The sequence below is a fragment of the Hyaena hyaena genome, unplaced genomic scaffold (genome assembly GCF_003009895.1).
Source record: "Hyaena hyaena isolate Hyena2069 unplaced genomic scaffold, ASM300989v1 scaffold_1010, whole genome shotgun sequence".
NCBI lineage: Eukaryota > Metazoa > Chordata > Mammalia > Carnivora > Hyaenidae > Hyaena > Hyaena hyaena.
Window position 1 is genome coordinate 406,426 of NW_024081644.1, and position 19,155 is coordinate 425,580.

At 34.1% G+C, this 19,155-nt stretch overlaps 1 protein-coding gene across 2 annotated transcripts in view; it reads left to right on the forward strand.

Annotated features, from left to right (window-relative positions):
- SPOCK3 (SPARC (osteonectin), cwcv and kazal like domains proteoglycan 3) overlaps positions 1 to 19,155 on the forward strand; it is a 472,976-nt gene that overhangs the window by 287,042 nt on the left and 166,779 nt on the right. For both annotated transcript variants that reach the window (XM_039221777.1, XM_039221778.1), the window contains one exon: positions 18,781 to 18,904. In XM_039221777.1, coding sequence (XP_039077708.1) covers positions 18,781 to 18,904 — 124 coding nt within the window. The remainder of the gene's footprint in view (positions 1 to 18,780; positions 18,905 to 19,155) is intronic.

Here is a 19,155-nt window from a genome sequence, read left to right on the forward strand (position 1 = left end):
AAGGGGAACCATCCTTCACTGTTGGTGGGAATGCAAACTGGTGCAGCCACTGTGGAAAACAGTATGGAGGTTCCTCCAAAAGTTAAAAATAGAACTACTCTATGATCCAGAAATTTCACTAGTAGGTATTTACCCAAAAGATACAAAAATACAGATTTGGAGGAATACTTGCAGACCAATATTTATGGCAGTATTATCAACAATAGCCAAACTACAGAAAGAGCCCAGATGTTCATCAATAAAGATGTGATATATGTACACACACACACAGCAACATCTATTCATCTATCTATCTATCTATCTATCTATCTATCTATCTATCCGTATATATGGGATATAGATAACCCATGTGAATTTTATATATATATATGTATATATATATATACACATTTATACACATTTAGGTCTTTCATCCATTTTGAATTTATTTTTGTGTAAGTTATAAGAAAGGTCACAGTTTCATTCTTTTGCAAATAGCTGTCTACTTTTACCAGCACCATTTGTTGAAGAGACTGTCTTTTTTCCAATGGATATTCTTTCCTGCTTTGTCAAAGATTAGTTAACCATATAATAATGGATACATTTCTGGAGTATCTATTCTGGTCTATTGATCTTGTGTCTTTTTTTGTGCCAGTATCATGATGTCTTGATGACTACAGCTTTGTAGTAGCTTAAAGTCCAGAATCATAATGCCTGCAGCCTTACTTTTCTCTTTCAGGATTGTTTTGGCTATATGGGGTCTTTTGCGTTTCCATGCAAATTTTAAGATTGCTTGTTCTATCTCTGCAAAATTCTTGCGGTATTTTTATAAAAGTTGCATTAAATGTATAGATTGCTTTGGGTAGTATTGATATTTCAACAACGTTTGTTCTTCCAATCAGTGATCATGTGATGTTTTACCATTTATGTCCTATTCAATGTCCTTCATACATTTTCTATTGTTTTCAGAGTACAGATCTTTTACCACTTTGATTAGAGTTATTCTCAGGTATCTTAAGGTTTTTGGTACAATTTTAAATGAGATCAATTGCTTGATTTCATTTTCTGCTGCTTCATAATTGGTGTTTGAAATACAACAGATTTCTGATTTTATATTTTATAAGCACTGTATTATAAGTGGCAAATGTAATGTCTTATTAGAACTGTATTTAAAATTGGAAAAAATTATATATGTCTGTTAAATAGGGCTATCACCTCTCTAAATATAATCCAGGAGGGTATTTTCCAGACTTTGAGGGAACAGTTCATTAGTTACTAAATTATTAAAAGTTGAGAATTATTTTTGTAGTGCAAATAATTATGACATAAATGCCTGTTGTTAATTTCTTCTGCTGCACCTTTGGGGAAGAGGTCAGAGGTCATAGGGAAAGTGCAGAAGTTAAAATATCCCTTCCCAGCAGTTAGGTTGCATGGAAATGAAGGCAGCATTTTAAAATTCTGTCAAGAATAGAAGTCTGAAAGCTGGGTTCAAAGAGTTCATTAGAGAGAACAGATCTCAAACCTTTCCACAAAGTTATTTCAAATGGTATCTGGAGAATGTAGCCTGAAGAAAATGCCAAAGGTGACAATTTTCTGTTAAAAGATGTATAATTTTCCTCATATCCTCAAGAAAACCGAAGTTCTGCAGCTGTAGCCATGCATGCTGTGCGGCTCTGAGTATGCCGACAGGATCCTATGAACCCACAGGGTTCTCATGGTTGTTGAATACAAAACTCAATGAATAATTCATAAGCTGCACTTTAATTTCTTCTCATGTTCTATATTTAGCAAAGCTTCACCAATTATTCAACATCTGCATTCCATTCCAATCTAAGGGTTTGTAAAATTTAGGGATTTTTATATCATAATTTATTTTCTCTTGATGACAATGATAGAGACGTTGTTCGAACAATAATCTTCCCATAAAAAAAATCTCTAAACTTTGAAAAGAAATCTGTCTACTAATCGTTCACTCAAGTGGTTGTGGAAATTTATGTATGTAATTTGAGGAAGAAAAATGGTAGATGATTTCTCAGGAGGATTGAGATATACTTGCACCCTTGCTTAACGTGAATTATTTTTAAAAAAGTTTAATGCCTTAATGTGATTTATATTAGTTATCTTAAAATAGAATGGATTTTGAAGCCCTCATCTTGCATATTAAGAAATTCACAAGCATGACATTGACTTCAGTGTATATTTTGCTGAGAATGATATTTCTGCTTTCTTTATTTCTTCACACTTTTAAGTCCAGGATTGCAGTTCTAGACTTAGGGAACTTAGAGAAGTTAATAATTATTTTTTTAAATAAATTGTACTTAGAATTGTTGAGTTGATGTCTGGCTTGAAATTAAGAAGATTAGGAATTACTTTCTACCCTTTTCTTTTTTGTCTATGTTAAAATGAGATCTATTTTAGATATTACTGCCTATATTGCTTTAAATATCTGTTATGTATGGCAAATATTATGTTTAGCAGATTTACTCTCAAGTTTCAGTGGTATGACACAATAAAAATTAATTTATTATGCACCTATTAAACCAAGAAAGGTATTCTTTCGTAACGGGAAGCTCTCTTTCTTCTCTTCAGGTAAGGATAAGACTCGTACTATAAGCATGTTTATAGAATTCCCTTTCCTACAAAAGCCATAGTAGTACATAAACATGGATCTTTATTTATATCCATTGAAGATTGTGGGACAGTATTACTATAATGGTATATTTGGTCTATCATTGGAAAGTAATTTTAAAAACTCAGGAATACTGGAAAGGACATATATATAAAATAAAACTGTAAATAAATTAATACTTATCCAATGTGGGAGCTTCAGCATACAACCTCAATGCTTGCCAATCTTCCATGCTACAATCTACAGCATAATTCCTTCTCTAAACTTGGATGTCTGGATAATATGCCAATAGGATCAAAATAAGCCAAAGGCTTCTTTGCTGTTTACAACCATATTCTAAGTAATTCAAGTTTGACTTTTATCATACCAATGCAAACAAAAATAAACAAAAGAAACCCAAGAAAATAAACTTCCAAAAAGAAACACAGAGTAGACAAATATTATTTCATCGAAAGTCTACAGTTGCATTGCAGAAGAGTAGGCTACGCATTTGACCTTCTCTTCAATACAGAAAGATAGTGACCAACTTTCAGAAAAGCTTCTTTCAGGCCAGTTTATCTTGGTCTTGTGATCCATGTGACCCGATGCTAAAGATTCACAAACCTTTAATCAGCCCAGCAATTGCACTTTTCAGGCTTTGGTCAGTAAAATAACAGTAAACATGATAAATCATTAGCCATCATTGATGGCTAATCAATGCTGCCTTGAAGGCAGCACTAATGGGGGACTTGGGAAATGTAGAGTGCTCTTTGCTGTATGTTTTATTGCCTTTAAATTGGTCAAAAAGAAGGAAGGAAGGAAGGAAGGAAGGAAGGAAGGAAGGAAGGAAGGAAGGAGAAAAGAAAGAAAAGAAAAGAAAAGAAAAGAAAAGAAAAGAAAAGAAAAGAAAAGAAAAGAAAAGAAAAGAAAAGAAGAAAAGAAAATAAGAAAGAAGAAAAGAAAATAAGCTGTCAGAAGGGCAAGAGAGACTGTGGCAAAGTATCTGTCAAAGGAAATTAGCATGAGATTGTAGATTAAATCGATTTTATTATTCTAAAAAGTTAAGTGAGAAACAAAAAAAAATGCAGTATATTTGAAATGTTTTTAAGAGTTAAGGTATTGTTGAAAAGAAGATGCCTATATAAATCATTCTTCACCATTCATTGTAAAGAGCCAAGTTGTTCCTTTCCTGATGCTTGCTTCCTAGATTAGCGGTGGAGAACATGTTAAAAAAAGAGTCATCAATAGATGGAAAATGCTGAGGGAAATAATGTAAAATACCCTTGTCATGTTTCTTTATCCTATCTTATAGTATAAATAATTGGTAGGAAAAATAAGACTTGTTTCAATTCAGAACCAATTTTATTATTTTATTCTATTCAAATTGACTGACTTTTTAAAAAGTTTATTTATTATATTTTGAGAGAGCAAGGGAGAGTCTGAGAGTGAGTGGAAGAAGGGCAGAGATTTAGGGGTGGGGGAGAATCCTAAGCAGGTTCCCGCCGTCAGTGCAGAGCCTAACTTGGGGCTCAATTTCACAAACTTGGGATCATGACCTGAGCTGAAATCAAGTCAGACACTTAACCTCTTAACGAACTGAGCCACCCAGGTGTTCCGAATTTACTGGCTTTTAATTTTTTTCAGTATTTCAATCATTTACTTATTTTTAAAATAAAATTTTAAAATTAATTTTAATTGATTTTTTAAATTAAAATTCTTTAATTAAATTCATTTTTTTCACTTCCAAATTTTTATTTAAATTCTAGTTAGTTAACATGTGGTGTAACATTGTTTTCGGGAGTAGAATTTAGCGAATCATCACCTACATAACAACACCCAGGGCTCATCACAAGTGCCTCCTTAATGCCCATCACCTATTTAATCTACCCCCCTCACCTCCCCTCCAGCAACCCTCAATTTTTTTATATTGTTAAAAGTCTTTTATGGTTTGCTTCTCTCTTTTTCCACTCTTTCCATATCTTCATCTATATTTTATTAGCTCTACATGAGTGAAATCATATGGTATTTGTCTTTCTCTGACTGACTTACTTCACTTAGCATAATAAACTCTAGCTCCATCCACATTGTTAACAAATGGCAAGATTTCATTCTTTTTCATGGCTGAGTAATATGGCAAGCCATGTGACTTTTAACAAAGACTTACTTTGCAAATAATTTAAAGCAAGTTTGTCTAGTAAGAAAATAATGCTGTAGAATTTCTGCTTTTTTTTATGTTTACTTTTTGAGAGAGGGAGACAGAGCATGAGCGATGAAGGGGCAGAGAGTGAAAGGGAGACACAGAATCTGAAACAGGTTACAGGCTCTGAGCTGTCAGCAGAGAGCCCAACACAGGGCTGAACTCGGGAATGGCGAGATCATGACCTGAGCCAAAGTCAGATGCTCAACTGACTGAGCCACCCAGACACCCCTAGAATTTCTGCTTCTTAAGTACACATAGACCTAAGATAAGAAAATAGGAATCACCCTTAGTGTTCAACCAGGGAGTCCTATTCCCTCTCCTGGTCCCTTCCTCTTTTTGCTTTCTTTCTTGTTTGCTTTCTTTCACACACCCATTCAATGAAATTTACTGACTACTTACTTTGTTCCAGGCTCAGTGAAGCGTACTGGAGAAAGAAAGAGGAATTGTGCTTAAAATGTGAAAAGATTCATAGAAAGAAAAGAGAGCATGTGTAAAGTTTTGGAAAAGATGAACAGAGATTCCTGGTGTAATGCAATGGCTTCTCTCCTGTCAACCCTGCATGTCATGGAAATATATTATTTCCTATCACATGACACTTAGTCCACCTAACTACTCTCTTTCAACTTGTCCCCAGTGACTACTCCTAAATGCAGAAAGAAGAAAGAAAGAAAGAAAGAAAGAAAGAAAGAAAGAAAGAAAGAAAGAAAGAAAGAAGGAAGGAAGGAAGGAAGGAAGGAAGGAAGGAAGGAAGGAAGGAAGGAAGTCCCCATTACCTTTATCAGTTGTTCTTCTGCCAATTAAATTTAAGTCAGATGAAACACGTTGATATGGGCTGTTGTTTTTATTGTTTAACTATGAAATAGCAACTTTATCATTTTCCACTCTTCACAACTCTAGCACTCAGTTTCCCTAACAAAAGTAAAGTGAAATATAAAAATGATGGCATAATTCACTGACACAGAGGGTGAGTTTAACGCACATAGATTGGGAAGACCAGAACTGTTCTCTACTCACTGAAGAATAAATTAGATCTGAGAGTGTTTTTGCTTTTTTGTTTTTGTTTTGGTTTTGGTTAAGATGAAGGACATATTTGCAGACTAAGGCAGCCTTGTGATATTTGAAGGACAGTATGTAAGTCCCAAGATGTTCCCATGTACCATACGTTTCTTCTTTAGATGTAAAGGGGCTCATTAGAGTAATCATAGGTCAAAACACACTCTCAATGTGAATGCCTGCATAGGAATGAGTAAGACATCTCTCTAAACCAGAAACTCCATTATTACAACTCCTTTGTTGTGAAAAAGATAAAATACCTCTTCTTGCAAGTATCCTTCCTCTAGTAGCCTGAATGGTTGCCACAAACATATGTCCATATCCTAATTCCCAGAATTGGTATTGTCTTTTATGACAAAAGAGTGAATATTACCTTAGATGGGGAAAAAATGTGATTAAGTTAACGATCTTGAGAGGAGGAAGTAATCTTATATTATTGGAGTGGACCTTAAATGGAATCACAACATGTCCTTTTAAGAGAGAGACAGTGAATTTGACACAGACACAAGGGGGAAGACCCTGTGAAGAAGGAGTAGAGAAAGATGGATCACAAGCCAAGGAAAGATAGTCACCACTTAGAGTTTCCCAAGAGAGTCTATTTCTGCCAATATTTTTATTTTAATTCAGGAAAACTGGTTTTGACTTTTGACCTCCATAATTATGAGAGATTCAACTTCTGTTGTTTTTTTATTTTATTTTTAATTTTTAAAGGTTTATTTATTTTTGAGAGAGACAGAGACAGAGCATGAGCTTGGGAGGGGCCGAGAGAGAGGGAGACACGGGATCTGAAGCAGGCTCCAGGCTCCGCGAGCTGTCAGCAGAGAGCCCAATTCTTTAATAACCTGATGGCTAGCAGATTGACAGCTGCACATTTGGCATGCTTTGTTTTTTGAGGTTTTATTTTTCATTGCAAATTTATTTGACAATGTGCAGTAAATTTTAAAAACTTGCATCTAGTTTATGAATAAAGAACCATTTAAAGTAGAAACAAAACAAAACAAAACAAAACCACAAACCCAGGAATCTTGAGATCATAATCTGAGCTGAAGTCAGATGCTTAACCGACTGAGCCGCTCAGGCGCTCCAAACTTCTGTTGTCTTAAACCAGAAAGTTTTTAATAATGTATTACAGCAAACATAGGAAAAAAATACATTCCCAAATTTTGGAAACTGTATTTCTAGAAGTATGATCTAACCAAAAGAAAAGCAGGAACGTGAGTGAGTGAACTGCACATAGGTCAAAATGTTTTACTAGGGTTTCTCCAGAGGATGCTGTGCTTATATTCAATTTATATACAGTCCCAGAGGCGATGGAGATAACCTCTCTGGCTGCCCAGCTGCTTGTTTACAAATGGTGGGACTCAACAGAAGTTAGAATTATTTTGTAGGCCACGAAAGGTAGACTGTAAGTGGCTCATTATCTCCCAAACTTGGAGCTAGGAGAAATAGCAGAAGCAGGAAAGGAGTGGGTATCAGGCACAACCATGTTTAGTAATTGTCATAGGACTAAAATACAGACTCAGAACTAGGAGAGCATGAGAAAGGAGGGGTTAAATGAGAATGATAAGCATATGGATAGCTGTTAAAATTCAACTGATAAGGGGCACCTGATTGGCTGAGTCAAAGAGCTTACAACTCTTGATCTCACTATTAGGAGTTCAAGCCCCATGTTGGGCGTAGAGATTACTTAAATAAACTTGTGAAAAAGAATATACTTGATAATTAAATAAAATGTCTAAGTTACAAAAGGAGCCTGTAGGACACCAAACAGGTGGTGAACATGTGCTGAGGGAGTCGGAAAATATTTTGACATCAGAGTTGTGACCTCAAAGTTAGTAGGAAGTTGCCAGATAAGCTCTAAATTGTCCTTATTACTTTTTGGACCATAGGAAAACCTCACTACAAGCTATGATTATCTTTTTTTTTTCCTCCAAATTCTGAACTTCATGAATTTAATGACTCTCCCACCTGGTACTTCCAGATTGCAAAATACTTTCTGGACATATTATAAGGTATATCTATGAGTAAGTCAAAAAACAATATTTAGAAAGGTAAATAGCTACTATTGATAGGTTAGAGGATGACAAGTTATTGTGTTAGCTAGTAGTAGTGTTGCAATAATGCCTAATTCAGTTCCTAAGACATGGTAAGTAGCTGTAACTATGAGTAATAATACATTATACATTAAAATGTAACTGTTTTAAAAAGGCATTTCTGATAACCTGTTCAGTATTGTACACATTATTGATGTTGCTTCTTGAGGAAAATATTCTTTTCTGGCATATTTTTTTAAGTTTATTTATTTACTTTGAGAGAGAGAACCAGGGGCAGAGAGAGAGGGGGGAATAGAGGATCCAAAGTGAGCTCTGCTACAGCAGAGGGCCAGATGCAGGGCTTGAACTCAGGAAGTGTAGATTATGAACTTGCCAAAGTCAGACACTTAACTAACTTAGCCACTCAAGCACCCCTTCTTTGGCATATCTGATTCTATTCCTTATTACATTAGAAGAGTCCCACACATGCTTACAAGTACATGCTTACAGGACAGGAACTGAATGAAATCTGTTGGAGAGGAAGATACTATGGAGTCAACAACTCCAAACTTTCTTTTTAATTTTACTAATTACTTAACCTGAAAAATAAGAGATAATGTAAGAGCTAATGCATAGTGAAGGTTTTGTACTCTTACCCTTTTTCTCAGCCTATAAATCAGACTCAAACAAAACATGGGAGTTCCTTTCTCCTTTCTTGTTTCTATAGCTTTCCTTTTCCAATGAAGCTTTAAGCAAGGAAGAGGTCAATATCCATGACTTTTATAAAGCTGACACATGAAGAAAAAGGTGTTTTCCTTCTCTGAACTTTGAATGAATTTTAGTGACTATTTTCTTAAATAAAATATGGTATTTAATTATCAAATGCTTCTGCAAAAGCTGTCAGTTCTATTTGTTGAAGAGTAGCTAAAAAATATTTCCTTCTGCTTAGAAAAACAAAAAGGATCAAAAGAATTTTTCTTAATTAAAATACATTTTTGTGGGGGCGCCTGGGTGGCTTAGTTGGTTGGGCGTCCGACTTTCGCTCAGGTCATGATCTCGCGGTTCGTGGGTTCGAGCCCCGCGTCGGGCTCTGTGCTGACAGCCAGCTCAGAGCCTGGAGCCTGTTGCAGTCTGTGACTCCCTCTCTCTCTGACCCTCCCCTGCTCGCGCTGTCTCTCTCTCCTAGAAATAAATAAAAAAATATTTTAAAAAAATACATTTTTGTTTTGAGTTGTACAAGTTCTTTATAGATTTTGGATATTAACCCCTTATTGGATAATACCATTTGCAAATATCTTCTCCCATTCACTAAGCTTCCTTTTTGTTTTTTTGTTTCCTTTGCTGTGAAGAAGTTTTCTACTTTGGTGTAGTCTCAAGAGTATATTTTTGCTTTTATTTACCTTGCCTCAGCAGACATATCTAGAAAAATGTGGCTATGATTGATGTCAGAGAAATTACTGCCTGTGTTCTGTTCTAGGATTTTTATGGTTTTAAGTCTGATGTCCAGCTCTCTCATACATTTTGAGTTTATTTTTGTGTATGATGTCAGAAGATGGCCCAGTTGGATTCTTTTGCATGTAGCTCTCTACTTTTCCTAGCAACATTTACTTAAAAAAAAAAATCTTTATTGCCTATTTTAACCTCCCTTGACATAGATTAATTGACCATATAATTGTGAGTTTGTGTCTAGGTTGTCTATTCTGTTCCATTGATCTATGTGTCTATTTTTGTGCCAGTACCATACTGTATTGATTACTACAGCTTTGTAGTATTTCTTGAAATCCAGGATTGTGATACCTGCAGATTTCTTCTTACTTTTCAAGATTTCTTTAGCTATTTTGGGTTTCTTGTAGTTCCAACCAAATTTTAGTATTATTTGGTTTAGGTCTGTGAAAAATGCTGTTGGTATTTTGAAAGGGATTTCATTGAATCTGTAGATTGCTTTGGGTAGTAGGGACATTTTAATAATATTAATTCTTTCAGTTCATGGGCATAGAATCAAAAAGACAATAAATAACATGCATTGATGAGGATGTGGAGAAAAAGGAACCCCCATGCAACATTGGTAGAAATAGTGTTGGTGTTGAACATTTTTCAACTGTTAAGTGAAACTGATCTAGAAAAATATGAAATATAGGATGTGGTTTTCCATGACTTTGAAACTTTTTATACACATTATGTCAGGAAAAACATTAGTGACAAAGTAAAAAACTGACCACTTGAAGTCCTTATCTGATAATTACAAGCACGAGACACTTGAGCAAGATAATCAAGCTCTCTCAACCTCTGTTTCTAACTTTAGAATTTGTAGAATAACACATATTGTATATGATTGCTAAAATAATAAATACTGCAATATATGTATCTAACACATAATAGGGTATCAATACACATGAAAATTTAACGTTTAATTTGTGTCCATACTTGATTTATTTCTTAAAATGTTTTATGATATTTTATTGTCTTCCCAACAAAAAGTAACTTTCCAGCTTTCCTTCAATTGAATACATTTATACCTACATGTTAATTAGATGATTGATTTATTATATAAGTTCATTAATTCCCAATCTTTTGTTCTGTATTTTGCTGAAAATAGATTCATGGACATATTTAATCTGCAATAACTCCCCAAATGACTAAAGCTTACACACTCGAGATCCTTTGTATTTGAATATACTTTTTCCATAGCTAAATGAAGAGGGCTTTAGTAATTAAAATAACGTTTGAAATTAAGGATGTGGAAACATCAAGGACGAAGACCACTACAATCTGAATTTGATATCATCTACACTTTATACATTTTGAACTTTTAGTACTCATTCAGTCCACTGGGGGCTAGATTGAGAAAGAGCTTAAAGTGTAATTTATAGTTACACCTATTTTGAACTTTGAAGTTATATGCTGATGTCTTTAATAATTGTGAATATTTTCACTGCTAAATAAAAATTACTTGACAGACTGTATCATTAAAATATCATTATAACTTGTCCATGGTTTCAATCTTGCGATGATACCGTAGCTTTCAAATAAAGTCCGGGAAACATTCTTTGATAGAAAATTAGCCTCGCTGATTGGTTTGTTGTATTAGTAACATCTACGTTCAATTATAGTTGTTAGCCTCACTTAAATTGTATTCTACTTAAGTAGTAATATAATTCTAAGAAATTATTTTAAGATGTGTTCAAAGAAAAGTGTGGGACATTATAAATTACCCTTGTCTCCTTAAAGTCTAAATTCTGATGTTTGATTTTATGTTCTGTAAAAATACATACTTTTTAAATCATTGATTAGTTTGTTTTCTGGCAACATTGCTGATTCATATAAGTTGAGTTGAAAATACAGTTCATGGTGAAAATTTATTACTACAGTCAGTTTTTAGAATGTATTCAATTTATGCTATGCATAATTTTTAAAGATATCTTTTATTAATTATTCCTATCACAGAGTTCTGAAATACATCTATAAGTGAGCTTTTTCTGTGAATCTTAGTTCTTTGTAAAATATATGGAGCACGTAGATTTTTCTGTTCAGATTGCAACATAAGCCCCACCAACTTATTTTTACATAATATTTATAGTTTAGTAGCCATAGTAATGTCTTCTAGTATAAATGAATCCTTGTTTTGTATTTCTAAAATATGTCTTTTTAATTTAAATTAAAATTGATTGCTTATGCCTTGCTTCATTCCTTAAACTGCTGTTACGTACAGTACAAAAAATCATACGAATCCAATAGCAGCCACAACAGTATTAGTAAGTTCTGCACAAGGTTCTCAAACATTCATGCATTTGTATTGTACTAAAAGATAATTTCCTGCACGTTGCTAATACCATTTGTCCTTTTCTAAGGCCCATGGCAAAAGAAGTAATAAGAGCAGTTTCATTTCTTGGAGTTATAACCAATAATTTTTCCACAAGTGTGGCAGTACTTAAAAAAAAAAAAAAAACTGATTGCCCACAGGAATTGAAATGCTGGGTATACTAACCAGACAAGAAATGCATCACATCAGGCTTCCCTCAGTTGAGATACTCACAAAGTACCTGTTTTATCAAAATATAATAAAATTGTTTTGTTGAAACAAAGTTAATATAACTGCACATAGAAAGAAGCAAATACGCTTAAGAAACTAAGACTTAAATGCTGACTCCCTATATATGAGGTAAATACATAAAAAATTGGTATTTATTTCTGCTTGCATATTTATGATCTAAAGAACTGAAAATTTACAATGCATCATGCCATGTTTTAGAGAATACAGTTTTAGAAAATACACAATTATTGATAATATAAATACCATATATTATTTATCTTTATGATTTGTTGGTGATTTGTGATACTGTAATACAAGTGTTATTTGATTCTTAGTATACTTTTGTAGAAATCATGCTTCTTTAAACAAAGCTATACTTTATCTTCCCTCTTTCAATAGTTATAACAAGACTGGGCTTCCTCCACACTTTCATTTGCTACCTTGAAATAGCTGAAGTTTGCAACTTCAACATTTCAATCTGTCTCTTGCCCTACTCAATGCCTTCCTTCACACCATAATGATATATTTGTTTCACTTGGTAACACTGTCAAGTTCTAAAATCATAACATATGGCCCATATGCACTGCCTATGCCTCTAATTTTTGAGTGCATTGGTATAAGTAATTTTATTAAAGATTTATAGACTCACAGAATGTTCAAGATCAAATGATCCATACTTATGGAGCTTAGCATTGTATAAATGAAGAAATTAAGACCGAGGAAGGTTACTGACTTGTCAAGATGATTAATAACATGGTCATGTATAAAAATTAAATCAAATTGGAATGAGATTTTTTTTTTCTGCTAACCATTTTGGTAACATCGTTTGTGCTCTATCGAAAATCAATGGAAATCTTAAAACATGAACATTGTGTTCAAATTATATTGTTAAAATGTGCAAAATGATTAACTAAACAGAGACCCAAATAGACTATAATTGAATAAACAGATATAGCAGTAATTAACATTGTAGTCATTAGAGAAATAAAAGACTGTTGAGCTTTCGTGTATGACTGCTGCTTCCAGTTTTACACTGGGAAGACCAGAGTAAAAGGTAACTCAGGAGCACAGGATACAGCTCAGTAATAAAAAGTGGATTCAATTGAACTGCTCCCGAGTAAATCCTGTAAAGGAGCATTAGCAATAGTGTACATTCTTTTTGGTAGTTTAATTTCCCGGCTACTAGCAACATAACAACAGGTATATTGGTATGAAACTAACCTACTGACTAAATGGTAGAACATTTAAATAAGATTTCAAGCAAAATCCTTGACTTTGTGCATCATAGAATATCATTTAATTGTTTCATTTCTTTGGGTTCAAAAATACAATTTTTTTCGGCTTTTTAAGGGGAAGGATTATGGTCATATATAAGATGCCATGATAAAGTCAGTAAATAAATTTTTAACTCTAATCTTCAAAAATTGAAGAATATATTTTGAAAAATAGTTATATTAAAGGTAGACCTTTAAGAAGTTCATTTTAGCAGAGTTGCTATTGGAAGAGTAATCTCTAAATAACTTCAGAATTTTGTAGGCAGCTTGAGCTTTGCACTTCATTAAAGGGGGCAAATTTTATTGCCCTATTTGAGAATAATTCAAAATAATTAACTGGGAGATGCCTGGGTGGCCCAGTTGTTTAAGCGTCTGGCTTCTGATTTTGGCTCAGGTTATTATCCCTAGTTTGTGAGTTTGAGTCCCTCATCCAGCTCTGCACGGATAGCATGGAGCCTGCTTGGGATTCTCTCTTTCCCTCTCTCTCTGCCCCTCCCCGCTCAAAACAAATAAACATAGGGGCACTTGGGTGGCTCAATCGGTTAAGCGTCAGACTTTGGCTCAGGTCATGATCTCAAGGTTCGTGGGTTCGAGCCCCACATCAGGCTCTGTGCTGACAGCTAGCTCAGAGCCTGTAGCCTGCTTCAGATTCTGTGTCTCCCTCTCTCTCTGATCCTCCTCTGCTCATGCTGTATCTATCTCTCTCTCAAAAATAAATAAAACATTAATTTTTTAAAGTTAACATTAAATTTTTTTAATTTAAAAATCAAAATAAATAAACTTAAAAATAACCAAAATAATTAACTACTAAAATACTTTCAAAGTTTCACAATATTTTATATTTAGAATACACAGAATAATATGCCAGTGATACTTTTGTTTATGATGGTTTCTTACCTGTCATTCCTCCTGCTAAAGTGCCAGACAGTCATGCTGATGGCCTGAGCCAGCTCTGCCTTTTTCTAAGCCTTTCACTTTGCCCCTCTTGGTCTGTACATTGAATGCCATGAATTTGTGTCTCACTTAGAAACATGATTGTTCTTCCCTAAACAGGACCTTCAAAATATAATTAAAAGTCGAGCAAAAAAAAATCTCCACTTTTACATATTACATACACTGCATAGATACCACCTTAAGTCTTAGAAATTTTCATCTACTTCACTAATTTTCCTAAGAACAAGACAAATATTTTAATAGACAAGATTGTCAGTAATGTGAATTTTGAGGAGCATTCTGATGCCAAACCAAAAAAAAAATCTGAATCACATGATATCTTTGATAAAATAGAGTCAAGAATTCAATAATGTCTTCCATGAACATTGGGGTACATGTGCTCCTATGCATCATAGCAGCACTCTCAACAATAGCCAAAACATGGAAAGAGCCTAAGTGTCCACAACGGACGAATGGATCAAGAACAGGAGGTTTATCTATATGACGCAATACTACATGGCGATGAGAAAGAATGAAATCTGACCATGGGTAGCAACATGGATGGACCTTGAGGGTGTTATGCTGAGTGAAATAAGTCAGGCAGAGAAGGAACAATACTATATGTTTGCACGTATAGGAGGATTAGGAGGAACTTGACAGAGGAACAAGGGGGAGAAGAAGAGGGGAAATAGTTGGGGAAAGGGAGAGAGGCAAACCATGAGAGACTCTTGAATGCTGAGAACAAACTGAGGACTGATGGATTTTGGGGAGAGGAAGGAGATGGGCATGGAGGCAGGCACTTGTGGGGATGAGCACTGGGTGTTATATGGAAACCAAGTTGACAATAAACTATTTGTTTAAAAAAAATGTCTTCCATGGTGAATAGAGTGAGTAGACAAACAGCTAGCTGCCAGGTTGAGCACTGCTCAGCACTAAAGGGCACCATATGTATGTTCTACTATGAGATGTATGCAAAGTCTTGCCCAACTCCTCCCTTTAGAAATGATCAGCATTACTCAGTTCTTAAAACCTTTATTAACAATGCAGTTCATTTGTCCCTGAGTGTTTATCGTTATATTATTTATTTTGTTTTCATATGTAAATCCCTTATTATTTCATTTATAGATGTTTGATTTTTGAAATAAAGAATGTACATCCTAGAGCACCTGGCTGGCTGTGTTGGTGGAGTGTGTGACTCTTAATCTCGAGATAGTGAGTTCGAGCCCCCATGCTGGGTGTAGAAATTACTTAAGTATAAAATCATCTTTAAAAAAAGCCTTAAAAGCATACATCTTTTATTAGCGTATATCTGGTGATTCCAATTAGTACACTTTTAATTGATTTTTGAATTTATAGGAATATTTTTATTCAGATAAGATTACTAGAAATTAATTTGTATTTGTACCATAATTCCAACATTAGTACATGCCTAGAAAAAATATATTCTATCCTGCCCTTTAAAATGTAATTTGTCTTTGTATGGGGCGCCTGGGTGCCTCAGTCGGTTAAGTGTCCGACTTCAATCTCGCGGTTAGTGGGTTCAAGCCCCGCGTCGGGTTCTGTGCTGGCAGCTCAGAGCCTGTTTTGGATTCTGTGTCTGCCTCTCTCTCTGCCCCTTCCCCGCTCATGTTCTGTCTCTCTCTGTCTCAAAAATAAATAAAATCTATAAGAAAATTGTTAAAATGTAATCAAATAAACAAATATTCTTGCTGTGTGAATTACATCAAACAGTTTGAGATGATTTAAGAACACATAGAAACTATAATATTTAGAATCTCAAATTTCAAATTTAGGCCCATATTTTCTAGACTATTTTGTTAAATATAAAGTTTATTTTATAAAGACTGTCTTATGATGACAAAATGCTAAGGGATTTCTTTTGGGTTTACTGAGTATAGGAAAATGTTCATGATTCATTGCTTGTTCACCATGTGTTATGGTATGGATATTATATATTAAAATATAAGTTCTGGTTAGCTTATCCTCATCTAATACATTTATTTATAAATAAATAAAACTAAATATTCTACTGGTTTAGGAGATGGTATTGTTTGGCATCAAATATTACTCAAACTCCTGGTGCAAGTGTATGCAATATTATAAATAATGTTTATAAGGATGATGCTTGAGCAAATTTTAACCAGGATGAACTGTAAATAAAAAATATCATTCTTATTGATGTACTTTAGGAATTTGAAAGTGTTTCGTGTTGAGCAATGCTGGCTTTGAAGGAAATAAGGATAACCAAAGTGTTTTTTTTTAACCTCCAAACCTGTTTTACAAGTTCATTGCAATTTCACTATTTAAAAAGTTATTTCAAGAATTTCTAATAAATCTTTAATTTTTTTATTTTTTTATTTCTAGGAGAGAGAGACAGACAGATAGACAGCGTGAGCAGGGGAGGGTCAGAGAGAGAGGGAGATACAGACTATGAAATAGGCTCCAGGCTCTGAGCTGGCTGTCAGCACAGAGCCCGACGCGGGGCTCGAACCCACGAACCGCGAGATCATGACCTAAGCGAAAGTCGGACGCTTAGCAGACTAAGCCACCCAGGCGCCCCATAAATCTTTAAATTTTAAAAAGATTTTACTTCTAGATATATTTATTATTTGAATTAAATATGAAAGATCTAATGAATCATAAAATATATATAATAAACTAAGTCATTAATATAACAATCTTTTAGTTTCTATAATTTATTAATATAGAAATATGTAGAGTATATGTATATACACATTTGTACATATACTCTAAATCATACAGCTACTTCTATAAAATACTTAAATATATTTTTAATGTTTATTTATTGTGTGGGGGGGAGGGGCGGAGTGAGAGGGAGACACAGACTCTGAAGCAGGCTACAGGCTCTGAACTGTCAGTACAGAACCCTATGCAGGACTTCAACTCACAAATCGTGAGATCATGACCTGAGCCAAAGTCAGACACCTAACTGACTGACCCACTCACATGCCTAATAAAATACTTTTTATTGGTTAGGAACCCTGAGCTTGGTAATAATTTCTCCTAAAGTATCTTCATGCATTACTTTGTGCTTTATTTTGATTATACTATGTGAAAAAAACAGTGTAAATAGATTATTTTTTCATTTTCTTCTGATACGTTTTTGTAATTTTAAGTCTTAACAGCAGTATAGAGAAATTTTCCAAGTTTTTCAGTTATTGTTATAATTCCCATTAGAATTTTGTGCCAACTATTTAATCAGTAAGAGTAGCATGGCTAATTTTCCCATTTTATCTCTTTTTTTAAAATTTTTAAATCTTTTATTTATTTTTGAGAGTCAGAGAGAGAGACAGCGTGAGCAGGGGAGAGTCAGAGAGAGAGAGGGAGACACAGAATCCGAAACAGGCTCCAGGCTCTGAGCTGTCAGCACAGAGCCCGACGTGGGGCTCGAACCCATGAACCGTGAGATCATGACCTGAGCCACAGTCAGACACTCAACGGGCTGAGCCACCCAGGTGCCCCTCCCATTTTATCTCTTATGAGATGAACTCTGTGTCCAGGAACAATTTTAAAGTATTCTTTTGGCAAAATTGACAAATTTAAAATAAAGAGAAGTGCTTGGAGCTATGATAGTTTCATGAAAAATTTTGAGAGAAGCAGGGTTGAGGGGGAGGAGATGAAAGGATAAAAAATCTTTTCTCAATGTCCATCTAAGTTTTATCAAGCTTTGAAACATATAGTTTGAACTTCTTTCCCTATAATGGAAATAAGTACCATATTTCTTAATAGTATTTTGGTATTATTTTTTGTAAACTTGACTTATTCATGAATAGAAATGAAAAGCAAATGGAAGCAAAATGTTTCTAGTAAAACATCTTTTCTTATCATGATAGACACATAAAATTATTCTCTCTATAAACAATTATAATGAATGACTACTGATTTACTAGAGGATTTCTGAGTATTAAATATTTTTAATAGATTCTTTATTGCTTTGCTTCTTTTTAAACATTTTATCCTCTCTTTGTAAATTGTTCACACAAACATTCAGAGCAATAAGTAGTCTAATCAAAGTGGAAAAACAAATAATTCTATGTGTAGGTAGCAGAAGAGAATGGGTTTTCCCAGATTATTGTAGATCAAAGCCTAATGGATCTATTTTGAAGTGTTTCCACACAGTAAAAAGAGGAATGGCTTTCACTAAACCTACTAATTTGGCTTTCTAAATTCTAGTCATTGCTGGAAAAGTTCTTTATTGCTATTTTCTTTCAAAAGAAGATTCTCTTATTTTCAGGCCCTTTGGGTCTACCTGGTGAATTAGGTGTTCTTTTCTGTTACTGTTTTTAATAGAATAGTTCTTTACTGCCAAGCAAATTTCGCTTCTATTTTCTGAGATTATCAACAACACATCACAACTATAAGTCAAAACAAAAATTCTATATGATGAAACATAATTATTGTCTATATGTGATAGCAGAATACTTTAAAGGAATGTGTTCTTTTATTATGGGAATATCTTGATATATGACATAGAATATTATAATGAAGAATACCATATTAATACATTGCAAATGAGAATGGAGTTTACTAGTTATAATATATCTTAAAGAGTTGAAATGACAGTGGAGAAAAGGCATGATGTTAATATAAATTTATGTATTTAAAAAATGAACTAAGTGTGATTATTGTTGCTGTTGTTGCTTTAACAGTGTGAAGGATGCAGGAGTGGGCCACAAGCAATGGAGGGGTCCCATATCGCCCACCTGCAAGCAGTGCCCTGTGGTCTATACCAACCCCATGTGTGGTTCAGATGGCCATACCTACTCTTCCCAGGTAAAGACAATTATAGTCATTTAGTATGAAATATGTAATGCATATTTAGTATTAAGTGAATAAAATTGTTAGTTCTCCCATGTGGTCATCCAAATAATTTATTTATCTTTTAAAAATGTGCAAATAATCTCATTGGCTTGTAACCTGTATTTAATGTGTATTTGTTTCTCCTGTATCAAAATTCTTAAAGTTTGAACTACTAAACGTCTGAAGATTCTGAATGGTCAAGTATTAAAAGCATATCCTGGAAG